The sequence below is a fragment of the Sus scrofa genome, chromosome 15, assembly GCF_054392235.1.
Source record: "Sus scrofa isolate SSC_HxYL_T2T_F1_AM1 chromosome 15, Sscrofa_HxYL_maternal_Yorkshire_Landrace_v2.0, whole genome shotgun sequence".
Taxonomy (NCBI): domain Eukaryota; kingdom Metazoa; phylum Chordata; class Mammalia; order Artiodactyla; family Suidae; genus Sus; species Sus scrofa.
Genome location: NC_139397.1, coordinates 149,775,407 through 149,790,834, shown reverse-complemented (window position 1 = coordinate 149,790,834; position 15,428 = coordinate 149,775,407). Strand labels below are relative to the sequence as shown.

The 15,428-nt window shown below is 57.9% G+C and overlaps 1 protein-coding gene across 5 annotated transcripts in view; it reads right to left on the bottom strand.

The window, feature by feature from the left end:
- AGAP1 (ArfGAP with GTPase domain, ankyrin repeat and PH domain 1) overlaps nucleotides 1–11,352 on the bottom strand; it is a 558,467-nt gene extending 547,115 nt beyond the window's left edge. For all 5 annotated transcript variants that reach the window (XR_014829145.1, XM_021075539.2, XM_021075540.2 and 2 more), the window contains exon 1: nucleotides 10,594–11,352. Coding sequence is in view for 4 of the 5 variants with exons in the window: in XM_021075539.2 (XP_020931198.1) it covers nucleotides 10,594–10,756 (163 nt within the window). In the remaining variant the exon portion in view is untranslated. The remainder of the gene's footprint in view (nucleotides 1–10,593) is intronic.
- Nucleotides 11,353–15,428: the final 4,076 nt, after the last annotated feature.

Here is a 15,428-nt window from a genome sequence, read left to right as displayed (position 1 = left end):
AGTTTCCATTGTGGCTCAGAGGTAACAAACCCCACTAGGGTCCATGAGGACACAGGTTCAATCCCTGGCCTCACTGAGTGGGTTAGGGATCTGGTGTGGCTGTGGCGTAAGCCGGCAGCTCTGATTCGACCCTTAGCCTGGGAACTCCCATATGCTGCAGGTGCAGCCCTAAACACTAAAAAAAAAAAAAAAAAAAGATGGCCAGGTGCCCTGTCAGCAACCACCACCCCAAAATGGCACTAGCCTCCCACCTTCCAGGGCTCAGACAGGGCCTCCTCAGGGCACCCCCTCCTAGCACACACAGCAAGCAGCCTGCTCAGCCCTGTACTCCCAGCAGCCAGGTCCACAAGCCTATGGATTAAAGCCGTCAAGTGAAAAAATTCTTACCTAACAGACAGACACAGGGAAAGCGACAGAGACTGAGACGGAGGTGGAGACACAGACAGAGGAGAGGAAGACCTCAGCCGCGCCAGGGGCACCTGCTCTGAGCTGCGCTGGGAAGGTGCTGATGGCCAGAAGCCCACCTGGCTGGACGAGCAGGATCTCAGGGGCCCCCACAGCCCAGGCACACACCTACAAGTCCCCTGGGGGCTGACTCAGCTCCTGAAGAGAGATGCCCGCTGGCCGTACCCCCAAGAGGCCGGCGAGCCCCACAGATACCCATTTATGAACCTGCAAGAGGAGCAAGTAGCTGCTGCACATTCCAGACGCTGGCTCTCAGCCTGGTCGGTCCACAGACGGGGGTGACCCTGACCCCACCCTGCAGGGACAGGGTCCTCCCACAAATTTCAGGTACTCGCGTCACCACCCTGCGTGGCCCAGGACCCCTCCGCCCAAACCCCGGGGCCTCTGGAGGTGGAATCCCTAAACTCGGCGCCACCCCGTGATCTCAGGATCTAACCTCCATCCCGCCTCCTGTTCCCTCCACCTCCAGACTCACAGGCGCCCTGAGGCCCGCGCCTGCATCTTCGTGGGCCCGTCTCCTGTTTTCCCGCTCCCCTGCCCAGCTTCCCTCACACCAGCCCGGTTCTGAATCCTCCCTGCCACCCCCTGGCACCGCCACTGCCCCTGCAGCCACCGCCGTGTCTATCCGGCCTGGCAACAGCTGAGCACCAGGACACCCCCCCTCTTCAAACAGAAACCCACGGTCTACAGTTTCCCACCGCCCAATAAAGCGCTCCGGGCCTGCCCTCTGGGGCCCACAAGGCTCTCCTCCATCCTTCTGGCCTCCCGGCCAAGAGAAAGCCTCCACTGCCCCCAAGGCTGGGTAAGCACCCACTCCACCCCCCACAGACCTCCTGCCTATCCCAGTCCGGACCAGTGCAGCCTCCCGGGCCAGGTCTGCCCGCGCTGGGAGAGGGGCTCCGGGCCCAGACACCTGCGTACACCCCGGGATTCCAGAAGGGTGCTTTGCGCATGGTAGGCACTTGATAAAATCTGCCTACTGAGTCTCCCATGAGCCACTTCCCATAGGAAACAAAGTGAGGATAAACACGGCCCTCCCAACCCCCACCCCTCAAAATAAATATTTGCGTTTGTACAGCCCCTGGGGACGTTCACAAAGGCACCCGCCCCTCTCTCCCCGCCCTCAAGCTGCCCGGGTTAGCAGGGCCTTTGTGAGGGGGGATGGGCAGCTCCCAGGACACAGCCGAACAAAGAGAATAACCCCCTGAGAGGAACTGAGTTGGCAACACTGAGCTGTTCCGTCTTCCCTTTGTGTCTCCACATAATTGCTACAAGCAACAGAAAGTGAGTGGTGCTAATATGTAACCATCAGGCCGCAGATCAGCGTGGACCAAGAGTAGGGAATGAGCTTCCCCTTCAACACCAGGCGAGACCCACAGGTCACCTAAAACCCAGTGCACGCCAGGGGTGAGAGGGACTGGGGGCTGGTCTGGGCTTGGCCCGGAGAAGGAGGACCCCAGCTGACCACTGTGTCTGGCAGGAGCCAGGAACAGCTAAGGGGACCCGCTCCAGGCTCAAGGGAACAGTGCCAGCCGCATTTTCAAGGAAAATACTTCCTGGTGAAGGATTTCACTCGCACAGCTCCATTTACAAGCCTCTAATTATTCAACTACCAGGGAGTTAAGGTCCTACAGAAAACCCTAACTCTGAAACCTCACGTCTAAGCCAGTGCCGGAAAGGTGTCAGGCACTCGAATGTTTGCTGATGGACACACAGTGTTCAGCCAGAGAAGCCAGGAGGCGGGAACAGGTTGGCCCCTTCCTGAGCATCTGCAGCATGAGCCTTGGACAGCAAGGAAGGGTCTCTCCAGACACGGGCCACCGATGGAGCCAGGTGCAAGGGCAGCTGTGCCAGCCTGGGAGAAGGGCTAACCGGGCACTGCCCCAGGAAGGGGGACACGTGGACATTACAGGCACAGCTCCCACCCCAAACAGGACAGCCCCAAATGGCCATCAGCGGGAGGGCAGGTACGTAAACGGAGGCAACCATCTCAGCCACACATGCAACACAGTTGAGTGTCACCCAGGGCTGGTGATCCAAGACGCTGGATGTCCCCGTGCGGTCAGCTTGTGAAAATGCCCTCCCTTGTGGCCTGGGCATCCTTCGGGATCTATGGTCTTTGTCAAAAAAGAGTTCCCAGAGTTCCCTCTAGGGCGCAGTGGGTTAAGCATCAGACTGCAGCAGCCTGAGTTGAGGAGGTTCAGTTTGGATTCCCCAGCCTGGTGCAGTGAGTTAAAGGAGCCAGTACACAGGGCAACCCCCAGCTGTGGCTCAGATTCAGTCCCTGGTCCGGGAACGTCCATACGCCTCAGGTGTAGCCAGGAGAAGAGAGAAGAAGAGAAAAGCGGTTTTTTGTTTTTGTTTTTGTTAAAAAAAGAGTTCCAAAACATCAGGGTGTTTGACGTGGCCTCGGTCACACCAACCCCAAACTCCTAATAAGAACGCGTGGAAGACCACAGAGCCAGGCCTCCTCGTCAGAGCGGAAACTGAAACAACTGTTTGCCTGAAATCAGGTTCTCCCGCCTGAACGAACAGACCCCAGGGGCAGAAGAGGAGGCGGCAGAGGGACTGCAAACCCCCCCCCCAGCTCTCTGGGAACCCCAGCAAGGCCCCCCTTGGAAACCAGGCCGACCGACGCGCCCCTTGCAGACAGGACAAGAGGACACACCGACGGCAGAATCGCAGGGCAATCCTCTCGCTCCGCTTCCGCTTGGATTTCACTCCAAAAGCTCGCAAGGAGCTACCGCATCTCCAACACCCCACCTGCCGCCACGCAGAGAATGCGAGGAAGGAAGCTAAGGGGGCCGTGGTTTTGGGACAGGCGGTCACCAAAAAATGGGGTCCAACTCCCGCCTTTCAGGGGTTCTGGGGGAGCACTGGGATGGCATGTCCGCATCAACCAAGACTCACGGAATTAGACTTAAATTCACTTCCTAAAGATCCTGACCCCTCCTTAAAGACTATTCTCTAAGAATCTGGGAACAGCAGCTGGGTGTGCTAAGCTGGAAATCCACGAGATTCCATGTGCAAGAGCCTCTGCTGAACATGCTGATCTTTCTAAGACCAACTGCACATCGTTCATGGTCATGGCCGGTGACTATTTGGAATTCTTCTCCCAGAACCAGGAAAAGTGTTTCCCACCCTTTCAAGAAAAAAAAAAAACAGCTTCTACCCATGATGCTAATGACAACCAGACGGCAAGAGCAGTTTTAAAGATTAGACAGTTGCTTATGTAGAAACACGGCACAAATACTCCAACACTGCAACCCAAAAAAAGACAAGCCGCATCAAACAGCGGGAGAAGTGTGAAATTTGCAAATGAGCCCCTGGTTAAACAAAAACACCAATCTGTTCACAGAGAGCTCGGGGTGGCCACCTGTTCAGGGCCCGGTGGTGAGTCCTGGGTGCCAGGGGAAGAACAATATTGGAGCACGGACAGCCCCCGCTCTACCCCACCCCTGGGGGCCCTGGGCCCCACCCCCGGGGCCTATATTTAGTCTGCTCTTTATGGAAACTGCCCTGACCTCACACACAGTCAAGTTATTTGGCTGGTTACTCAAAGGGTCCATTAAAAGCCTCCTCTGTTGGGCTGGGGTGTTCTCTCCGTCCCTCTCCAGTCCCCAGATGCAACCCTGACAGCCCTGGGCAGTCCTGAGCGAGGCGCACAGGGAGGAGCACAGAGAAGGGGCAGGGATGGGACCTGCGACAAGGCCAGCCCTGCCCTGGCCCTGGGTGGGTCATCTGTGTGGCCGGTGTGCAGGCCTCCTTCCCACCCCACACCACGGGAAGCCAAGTCCCTCGGAGGCCCAGGGCAGGGCGGGCTGCCTGCAGCACACCGGAGGCCTGGTGCTCAGACCCCAGAGGAGAATAACAGATGCTACAGAGATTAGCCGCGAACATCTGGAGAGTGCATGTGCCCTCTCAGAGAAAGGTACTTAAGAAAGGGAAGGGATTATGTGGCTGAGCATCGGATCAGAACCCAGAACCCTGGGTTTTAAAAAGAACTAAGCCTGATCCGCTTTGCCAAATGCAATCACTTAGGCAAAGAAGGAATCCCCTGAAAGAATCCAGGGTGCTGGGGGGGAAGGGGGGTGCTGGGGGGGCGGGGATGGGGACACAGGTCTGTTTGAATGTTGGGAGACGAGAGACAAGGAGACCAAATCAGTAGTTAAAACAAGCCAGAGCGAGACTCGTGAACTATAAACACCTGCAGGGGACACAGGAAAACAGGAGGCGAAATAAGGGATTTTAGTCTTAACAAAACAAGAAGTGTGCTTTGGACAAAACCCAGAGGTGGCAGTTAAGAGGGCTACAGGTTTGGTCGTGAAGGTTCCTGCAGCTGCTGAGGCTGCGTCTCCCCTCTGAGTCACTTCCTTCAGGCTCCTCCACAGCCCTCGGAAGCTGCTAATAACACAGAGCTCCCTCTCCCTCCTTCACCCAAGTGCTCTTTCAGCTGCGAAACAACAAAAACAAAATGTATCACCTGCCAAATTATCCTAACAAGTGACTAGTGAGGAACTCCCCGTCAGTACACAGGAGACTAAGGGTCACCAATCTGTGCAGGACAGGAAGGGAGGCCACAAGCCCCAGCCCGAACGGAAGGTCTACCTCCCTTAAGAAACGCCTTTGGCAATGTCCACCTGCCACCGGCCCCTTTCCCTGCAGGGCGCTCAGTATCAGCCCGTGCAGGCAGAGTGAACGTGGACTTGAACCCTTTCAAACCTGGGCTTAAATCCCCCCCCCCCCACTATGTTTAAGCCATGTGATCAGAAGCAAAGCCCTGGGCTGCTGGCCCCTACCTGTCACCGGCAGGGAGGGACAAGAAAGCACTGCGTGGAGGGCGGGCCCCGAGAGGCTGGAGCTCCCCGGTGTGCTGCTGGAGCCCCTCCGCAGCCACGCTTCTCAAAGCGCGGTCCCCGGACCCGCGACATCAGCATCCTCTGGAAACCTGTCCTAAGCTCAACCTCAGGCGTGCTCCAAACCTACAGAGCTGAGAACCCCGGGGGCGGGCCGGCCGGCTGTGTTCCCAAGCCCCCCCATGTGATTTCGTGGCTCCCTGGACTTCCAGAACCACAGCTCTGAAAGGAAGACACTGCATGACATCAGCCCCCTACCCTGACTCAGGCGTCCCTATCAATGGTATTGATTCCACATTTGAAATTCACTTACACCCCACATAAGAAACACCACCGCTTGCAGAAGGCCGGGTTGAAAAAGCTGCCAGGTTTCAGCAAACAGATCTTCCTCCTCTTCCCTGGTGCACGAGAGCAAATCGCACTCCGACCCAAACACCACATGGCATTGCGTTTCCACCCAGGCTAACCCACCAGACCCAAAAGCGCCCAGCCCTAACACCTGTGCCCCTGTGGCAAGTTTCAAAGTGCCCTCACCTCTGCCAGAGGATAAAAGCACCATTCCCACTACCCAGGAGGAGTGAGAGGACCCCAACGCCAGAGAATGGGAGCCCACCGGCTAGTCGCCCCCCCAGCAAACAATTCCTGGGCGACCTCTGGGGGCCAGACGTGGCCACCTCATCATCGAGATGAGAGAGGAGCATGAGCCCGACCTGACGTCCTCAAAGAGCCCCTCAGTCTTCATGCTGGAGTGGTGCACAGAGAGGTGCCGGGGGCAAAGAGCAGGCGGGCCCCCCGGGGGCTGGGAGATGCAGGGAAGACAACTCTGCCAGCCCCGAAGGAACGCCCAGCTGGGGAAGGGCTGGAGGCTGTTCAGGTGTGAAATTCAACCTGGAGGCCACACACACACAGCCAACCGAGAATTACTCTTAAGGAGGAGACTGAGACAACAGCCACATCAATAAACAACAGGCCCCAGGCCTCCAGCCTGGGACTGAGCCTCATCAACAGAGTGAACAGTGTCCAAGAACAGTTAGGCGCGTCCACGGCAGGAGGAAGTATCGCTGCCTAGACATGTACACCTGCCACGACCAGAGGACACAGACTTCTCTGTGGAAACAGACTCTTACACAAGCTGTGCCGAGGTAAGCAACGTGACAGAGATCCTAAGACCCTCAGGGATGGGCAGCGACGGGCACCCCTTCTCCCCTTGGGTACTGGGCACACATGCTGGGGATGGTCTGGACCTGTGGCCGTGGGAACTGCGAACAACCAGGGGCTCCGCTTCCACTTCCTCGGGAGGTACAGAGCCAGCGCCAAGGGTGACCAGCCCAGCTCGTCTCCTACCCCTCCTGGGCCTCAAAGGTGCCACCTGTGTCATGGGATCAACACAGGATGGGCTGAGATGACGCTCAGCTCTCTGCTGTGCACGGATGCTCAACAGGGCTGCGGCAGCACAGGATGGAGGGGGCTCCCTGCCCCACCTTCCCTGGCTCCCAAATGCCAGGGCTCAGCCTTGGCATGGCCCTGGGGAAGCTCTCCAGCCCAGGACCGGGCCATCCTGACCTCTCCGAGCCACACAGAGGAAGCCACGCAAACCACTTGGTCCCCCCCAGGCTACTGCCTGGTGAAGGTGGAGGCAGAGGGAAGCTGGTTCGGGGCTTCTCCTCGGCCCGGCTGAAGGAGCTGGCTGGCTTATCGTTGGCATCACTGTCCTGCTGCTGGCAAGCTGAATTATGGCGTGCAGTTAATAGAGGCCTCATCCGTACAAGAAGAATAAGCTTTATTTAACAAGAAAGGCAGCTGACTCATTTACCTCAAGCCCATCAGCCCCAGATGGGCTTTTTAAAGGAGCCCCGGAGGCAGACTCTGGACAAAACGCTCATCCCGGAGGCAGGCGGGTCCCTGGCTCCCTCCCGGGCACATCTCACAGAGGCCACATCCCGGGGGAACGCCCCAGAAAGCTGACCAAGGAAAGCTGAAAACAACGGGCAGAGCTTCCTTCGAACGGGAGGGCAAGAGTCCATCTCAACGTCCAAAGTCAAGATTTGCAAAGACGCTCTTTTTCACGGCAAGGCAATGCTTTCAGACAAGGCTGAGAACTAAATCCCATTTGCCCAACCCTCCAACCAGGGTCAACGGACCCCGTCACATCTGGGAATGCTGGTGAGCGCTTCCAACTAAGAGACACACGACTGGGTCCGGCGTGAAAAGATTTTCCAGCCCAGGCCCCCCCCCCAGACTCCCTGTGCAAGGAGCATATGCGCCAAAACACCTTCCCGCGGACAAGCCCACCCTGCCCTGCACCCGCGGCCGCCCAGGCTAAAAACGCCAGAAAACAAGGCCATTTCGAGTCCGTCGCGGCACAGTCAGACGCCGGAATGCTTTGCCAACGGGAACCACCCCAGCTTCAAAAGTTCTGCGAAGCACTGGAGAGTGCGCCCCTCACGCCCATCAGGTGGCTTGGTGCAGTGTGACTCGGGCGTTGTGTACGTCCACACAGAGGCAGGAAAAAGAAAGCGGCTGGAGAGCCGCTACCATGCTGACCATGTCCCCTGTGTGTTGGGCCAAGCCATTTTTACACTGTCTGCCATGATGTCCACACAGTGTCCTGATGCGAAACGGTCATATTTTAAAATTCAGGAAGGTTTACGTTGGCCACGGCCCCCTCCTGACCTGCCAGGTCCCCAGCCAGCCTGGGCCAGACACGAAAGTGTTTCTCAGAGTTACTGTGAAGCTCTGGGAGCACATTCGGCCACAGCCCAGAGCTCTTACAAACGCGTCCGCCGTCTCTGTACCCCACGGCGATGCTCTCAGATCGGGGATGTACGAATAGCCCATATCCTACACGACTGCACAGAACCGTTTCTGCAGCGCTCTCATCGGAAAAATGTCATCCTGCCGCAACGGAGCAATCCTCCCAATTTCCAAAACATCAATGGTGTAGCTATAAATCACAACCACATCTAAAGGCTGGCGCAGAGGGGGAGAACATTTCATTGCAACCAATGAACTTATCCATTCTTTCAGAGTGGCAGCGTAAGGTGCCTTGCAGGGCTGCAGACCTGGGTTCAGAGGAGCCTCTGGTTCAGGCACAACTTTGACCTCAGGGAAATGCTCAAGAGGTCATTGTCCTTCCCTAAAGCTCCGCTGTGTATAAAATGAAACTGGTCCCCAGGCTCCCACAGGGTTGGCACAGCCACACAATGAGCTTATGAATGCCAGAGCATTCCTGCTGAAGTTCTATACAAACGAAAGGTGGTATCGCCGTGGATAATAATGCCAAGAACAGAAGCATCTTCGAATGGTTCTTAAGCCTCATGACATTAGCAATAACCCTGACACAACACAAGCGTGCCTTTCACTAACAGAAAAATAACAGCATCGTCACAGCCCCAAGCAGGATTCGCTGCTCACTGCTTCGGAGTCTTAATAAAAATGATAAGGACTCCAGCCAAGAAGGGGCCTAAGATCTCACGTCGTACAGGTGACATGGAGCTACCAGAAACCATCACCTGGGAGCCACAGGATGTTGGGGGAGGGGGAGAGGGGTTCGAGAAGAAGGAAAAGGAAAGAAAAACGAAATCACATTCCCTTGCTGGAAAGTCAAACTGCTTCGCAGGAAGTCCTCGAGACTCCAGAGCTGGGCTTCAAGGATGGGAAACGAAAACGAGGCAGCACGAATCACACTCAGCTAGAGGTCTCTGCACGGTGACAAGGTGCTCTCAGCCAGGTGCGTTCAGTCCTTGGCACCAGCTTTCAAAGTGTTTCATCAGACTCCTGTGGATGCTGCCAGAGAGCTGCGGGCAGGCGGCTGAAACAGGCACGGTGGCCCTTGACCTGAACGGGCACAGAGCCAGAGCGGGCAGCGGAGGGACATCTCTGCAAGCTCACCAGGCCATCGGCAGCCCTGTGCGGGTCCCATGCCTCCCACAGTTTTGCCAGGGACACACCAGAGCCTCTGCCTCTCGAGGAATCTGGAAGCATCTTAAATTGCCAACAGGGCGGCCAGGTGCTCTGAGCGCCAGGCCCACAGAAGGCTGGAGCACCATTCAGATCCTCCCCAGGAATCAGCTGACCCCCCATGAGTGCACTTGGCCAATCAGCAACCTGGCTGGGACACCGTTCAAGTCCATGGGGGCTGCCAAATGCCAAGAGGATCAGCACCACCAAATCCACCTCCTCCGTCGAACCGGCCAAGCGTCAAACCAACTGCTCTGGGGTTAGCAGTTCAGACTGCACGGTGCCAAAGCGAAGCTTTCCCGCGGCCCCTGCCCTGTGGCTTGCAGACAGGGGGGGAGCGGGGCGAAGCTGCCTGCGGCTGGGCTTCAGACACACTTCTGCCAGGCCTGGAACCTTCTCAGTGTTCCTCAACTGCGGCTTTTGGTTAGGCCATTTCTAGGTTACGGATAACCCAGCCGTCAAACCTTTTACCGCCACTGGCCAACGACAATGAGACAATCTGGAAGCCGAGGAGCCGAGAAATAACCATGGTGACGCCACAGAGAACAGGAGCCCAGGAGAGGCAGACCTGGGCTCCACCTCTCCTGAGGGTCACAGCCTTGCCAGACTTGCAGGAAGGGTGGGTGGGTGGCCTCCCAGGGCAGGTGTGTGAAAGTGAAACCCAGAGAGAGGGGTCTTCTAAATTGGCCCAGGACTTCTGGGAGAAAACACTCTGTAGAGGAAGCCAGCCTCTCTCTTCACAGCGGCAGGTGGACCCCCACGGGGATACGATGCTGTCTGCAGCTTGGGCTAAGTTCAGCAGCCTCCACTGTGTCCCCGAAAAAGGCAAATCCACCAAAGGAAGAGCCTGCCCACCCCACGCCCCCCAGCAGCAGCTCTTCTCAAAAAGACCTCTTCAACGTCCAGCAAGACGCTCAGCTTCCCGCCTGGTAACCTGTCACAGACCAGGGGCGCCGACCCCTCCGGCTGGCCCCAGGCCTCGACTGGACCAGATCACTCGGGTGGCCCAGGACGCGACCGCACGGAGCCACTTTCTCACTGGAGACTCTACTGCCCATTATCGCATTAGCGCCGCGATCCATCTTCCCTGGCAAGGCTGGCGGCGCGCTCGCCCGGCCCTCGGCCTCCCCCTCGGCTCTCGCCCGGCCTTGCAGGGTGAGAAGCACCGCAGTGCTCGCTCGGCCGGGCAGCCGCGTGCCAAGGCCCGGCGCGTGTGTACACACGCACGCACACGCGCGCGCGCCCCGCCGCGCCGGAGGCGCCCGCTCCCCCGCGCTCTCCAGGAGCCCCGCAGCGGCGGCTCGGCCCTCACCTTCGATGGCGATGACGTGCTCCCGGATCTGGTTCTGCAACACCGGCTCCTCCACGCGCTCCAGCAGCTCGTAGATGGAGTAGATGTTGGGGTGGACCGACTCGAAGCGCTGGATCTCGGCCCGGATGGCAGCCGAGTTGGCCAGCTGCTGCTGGTAGTTCATGGTGCAGGCGCCGCGCCCGGAGCCGCGCGCCCCCCGCCGCCGCCGCCGTCCCGCGCCCCGGGGCCCGCGGGCCGCCGAGCCTGGGGCGCCGCAGCCCCCGGGGAGCCGGGCCCGCCGCCGGCGGCGGGCGGAGGAGGCGCGAGAAGAAAGGAGCGGGCGGAGCAGGCGCGGGGCCGGCCCGCCGACTCAGTTCATGGCCGGGACGCGCGGCCAGCGAGCGAGCGGGCCCCGGCGCCCCGGGTCAGCGGGCCCCCATGGAGCGCGCCGCGGCGGGCGCGGCCGGCCCCGGAGGAGGCTCGCTCGGGCGCCTTCCTGAGCCGCAGCCGCCTTCCACCCCTAGGCGCTGCCCCGCCGAGCAGCCATTAAAGCCCAGGCAGCCGCCGCGCTCCGAGCGCTGGGGCCGAGGGCCGGCCCCCGGGCAGTGGCCGCGCCGCTCGGGATGCCCGGCCGCCGCGTGGGTCCGCGCGCTGCGTGCTGCGCCGCCCGGCGCGCCGGGGCCCCCGCGCGGAGCCCGCCGTGCGCCGTCCGCCGAGCCGGGACCGAGCCGCAGGCGCCGTGCAAGCCGCGGAGCCCTCGCCGAGCGCCGCCCGCCGCCTGCCGGGCCAGCCCCCTCCCTGGCACGCAGGGCTCAAACCCACGTCGGCCCCGCCTCCGCCAGCGCCCCGCCCGCCCGCGCGCTCGCTCGCCGCCCGCCGCCGCTGCTGCGTCCTCCGCGGCGCTTCCCAGCGCGCCGGATCCCGGGGAATTGCGCCAGGCTCCGCCCCGCGCCTGCCTCTGGGCTTCCTGGGACTTGTAGTCCGCGGCGCGCCGCGTCGGCGCTCCGCCGGGACCGCGGGGAGGGGCGCGCTCGCCGCTCGGGGCAGGCGCGGAGTTGGGGCCCGGGGGCCGAGGAGCGGGGCTCTCCCACCCGCGGAACCGTGACGCGCCCGGCTCCCGGTCCTGGCGCTCCGCTGGCCCCGGCGCTGTCCTGCTGCTGTCCCCAGGAGGCGGTGCGCCAACCCGGCCGCGTTTTTGCTTCTAAGCGGCCGGCTGCAGGAGCATTTGCGACTTGCCTTGTCCCCCGGCCGCACTTTGTTCGCTCCCCACCCCGCCCCCCATTTTTAAACTTTGTATCTCCTTTTGCGAAAGTCACACGCGTGCTTCCTCCTAATAAACTAAATTTCTTCCCGAAGGCGAAGAGCCGCCTTAGCCGTGGCGGCGTGGGTGTTCACACTCCTCGAGTGAAGTTTAGACGGAGACGCGACGTGCAGCGAAATACCACGAAAGCTCCCTTAGGCATCCTCTCCCTTTAAAATAAAAAAATAAAAATAAATAAATTGGAGGTATGGGTCTCAAGCTGCAGCCTGATCTGCGTGGGTCCCCAGCCTGCTCACCCCAACCCCAATCCCCTGTAAGCTCAGCCCGGGAATCCTGCGGAGCTGGACCGCACAGCAAGAAGGTTCCAGGCAAACGGGACTGTTGCAGACGTGCTGAGCACTGGGGCCAAGTTTATGAGCCCGGGCCTAGTCCCTGCCCCGACCTTTCCAAGCGGTTTTTTGGAAGCACTTGGTCCGCGCCCCCTGCCCCCGCAGCCCTGATCAAAGCCAGCTGAGCCTTCACCTGGCTCACCTGCCACCTGCGTGTGGCTTCTGCAGCCTGGTATCCATCCTCCCCGAGTTACACCCACTGGGCTCACAATTCCCCCAGACAAATGTGCCGATGGTCTTCAGCACCCTGAGCTCGTGCCCTCCCCCCATTCCTGATCCCTACAGCATCCCGGACACACTAATCTGCCTCTGGCTTTACTCTCAGCCTAAGTAACTGCAGTAACTGAGGTGCCCACAATGTGGCCTCATCGAATTTAACCTGTCGGCGCGCAGTCCTGGAACCCTTCTTCTCCTGGCTGCTAGAATAACATGCTCGCCAAGCTTTCCTACTACCTTTCTGGCTTCTCAGTCCCTTTTGTGATCCCCTCTGACTCCCCTAACCTCTTAAATATGGAGAGCGAGCAGCTAGGGCTCCTTTCTGGGTCTCTTCTCTTTTCTATGTGTGGGGATCTCTCTTTCGGCTTTGAATATCCTATACAGGTTCATGAACCACAAAGTCCTACCTCCAGTCCAGCCCTCACCCCTGAATCACAATTTCGTATCCAGTTGCCTCTTCATCATCTCTGGGATGCCGGCTGACAATTTAAATCTAACATGTCTGGAGCTGAATTCTGGCTGCTCCCTCCCCGTGCTTCTCCTGAAATCTTTGTCCCAGCTGTGGGCAACTTCAGGCCTCCTTTCGCTCAGGCTGACATCCATCCTTGACGCTTCTCCCTCCCATACCCCAAATAGTGTCAGCACCACCTCCTCATGATCCAGAATCTCACAGCCTCTTGCCGCCCCACTGCCACCACCCTGCTGAAGGTGTGATTATCTCGCCTCTGGGTTAGTGCAGGAAATTGATCTGGAAATTGATCAAGCAGTGGATCTCCTTGCTTCTTACTTTTGCCCTTAGAGTCTGTTCTCACTAAGACAGCGCTGGTGAAACTCAGAAAACCTAAGCTGGTCGTGCCAGAGCCTCTGCTCAAAACCCTCCCGTCATTCCTGTCCCGCTCAGAGTAAATTCCACCACCTTACTCTGGCCTCCAAAGCCGTACTGGCCCTAGTGTCTAGCGGGAGCTGTGCAGGTTCTGAGCAGAACCCTACTTGTAAGCTAACAAGTTAGCCTGCAGAAGATGGAGCCTCCTGGGTGAGAAACAAAAGACGCTGGTATTCACAGCAACAGCAGTAGCTAGAGTATCAGCATTTTTGGGGGGCCGCTCTGTGACGTGTGGAAGTTCCCAGGCCGGGATTGAACCCATGCCACAGCAGCGATCTGCACCCCTGCAGTGACAATGCTGGATCTTTAACCTGCTGCGCCACAGAGAACTCCCATAGAGTGTTGGCATTTTCAGGGGCCGGTTCACGAAGCTCCAATTCCCACAGGGCCAAGAGGAATTGGGCCTGTAGGAAAGGAACCTGGAGTTTAGAGAACCCCAGTCTTTTATATGGGCAGTAACCAGTCTGCCCTTAACCATGACAGGAGACCCCATCTTCATCTCCCAAGGCTGTTTGCCCTAGGAAGCTTCTTGAAAGGATGGCAGTCCATGTCTCTGCCCTCAGACACGCAGATGCGCAGGAGACCAAGGGAGAATCGTTTCCACCAGCTCCTCGGCATGCCTCCCACCCCAGCATCTCTCCTTCCACCCCATTCTCCCCTCTTCAGCCGTGCCATCTGGCCTCCTTGCTGTTCCTTAAATACACCCACGCACACCCACCTTTTGTATTCGCCCGCCTTGCTTCCTCCATCAGGAACGCCCTCCCCGCTTCCTCACCGGCTGTTTCACTTCCTCCACGCATTTACTCCAAAGCCACCTTCAAGAGGGGCCCCCTCGGACACCCTATCCGAAAGGACACCCCTTCACCGACACTTCCTGTCTTCTATCCTCGCCGAGGCGGGTAAGCTGATGGCACCCCAAGATGCCCACATCCTCCTCCCTGAGACCCAAAAGTGTGTTGTCTTACACGGCAGAGAGGCGATGCAGGTGTGATGAAGTTAATGACGTGGAGATGAGAAGATTATCCTGGACTGTCTGGGCAGGTCCAGTGTCACCCCAGGGTCCTTATGAGAGGCGGGCATCAGGGTTAGTCCGAGATGGAGCCACGAGGATAGATGAAGAGGGGAGGGGGCGGGGGAGATCGGGAGGTGCTACTCGGCCGGCTCTGAAGATAGAAGGATGGCGCCACCAACAGCGTAGGTGCCCCTGGAAGTTGAAACAGCCCAGACAATGGATCTCTCCTACAAGTTCCAGAAGGAACCCAGTCCTAACTCATTTCTGCCTGGTGTTCTCCAGCTAATAAATCCGTGTGGTTTACACCATGAAGTGTGTGCTAATTTGTTGCAACAACAATAGGAAGTTAATACACTTGCTTAGTTTTTTCCTTGGCTCTGATCCCTGTCTGCTACAACGCATCCTTTACTTACTTATCTTGGGTTATTCTCATCCTCCTCTAGAATATGAACCCTAGGAGGGCCAGGACTGTTGTCTGCTTTGTCCCCTCTTCTGTCTCCAACACCAATAAATGCCTGACACATAGTAGGTGACCAGTGATTGCTTATTAAATGAAGGGCATTCCTGCATTAAATTGAATTCCCATGAAAACAAGGACCATCTCTCTTCTGCATGGTCCTTGGTCACTGTAAGGGCAATAAATATTCAATAAGTTAATAAATTAACAAATGTCAGAGATGAATTAATATCAAATAACAATCGGGCTCCCTTCTCAAGCTACCACGCGTGTAGTAGGGGTTCAATAAATATTAGCAGGACCGAAATGAACATCGGTTTTTCTAGTGACGTGAGGCCCAGTGGTATTTGCCTGGAGGCTACTGCAGGTTATACAGCCAAGAATTCTGGCCGCTTTTGATATGATAGTCCTTCTGGGGACTTTAATTTGTGAGTGAAACTTTACCGTGAGAGCAAGCTGGCTCTTGCAGTGAAGAGGTGAATTTCTCCTGTCTCTAGAAGTATCAAGGACTAGCCGGACGATTACCCCATTCACTCGTTTATTCACTCAGTCTCTCGTTTATTCACTCATTCTCTCATTTAATCACTCATTCTCTCATTTATTCATTCAACAAAGTTTTTTGGGTTTTGTTTATCATC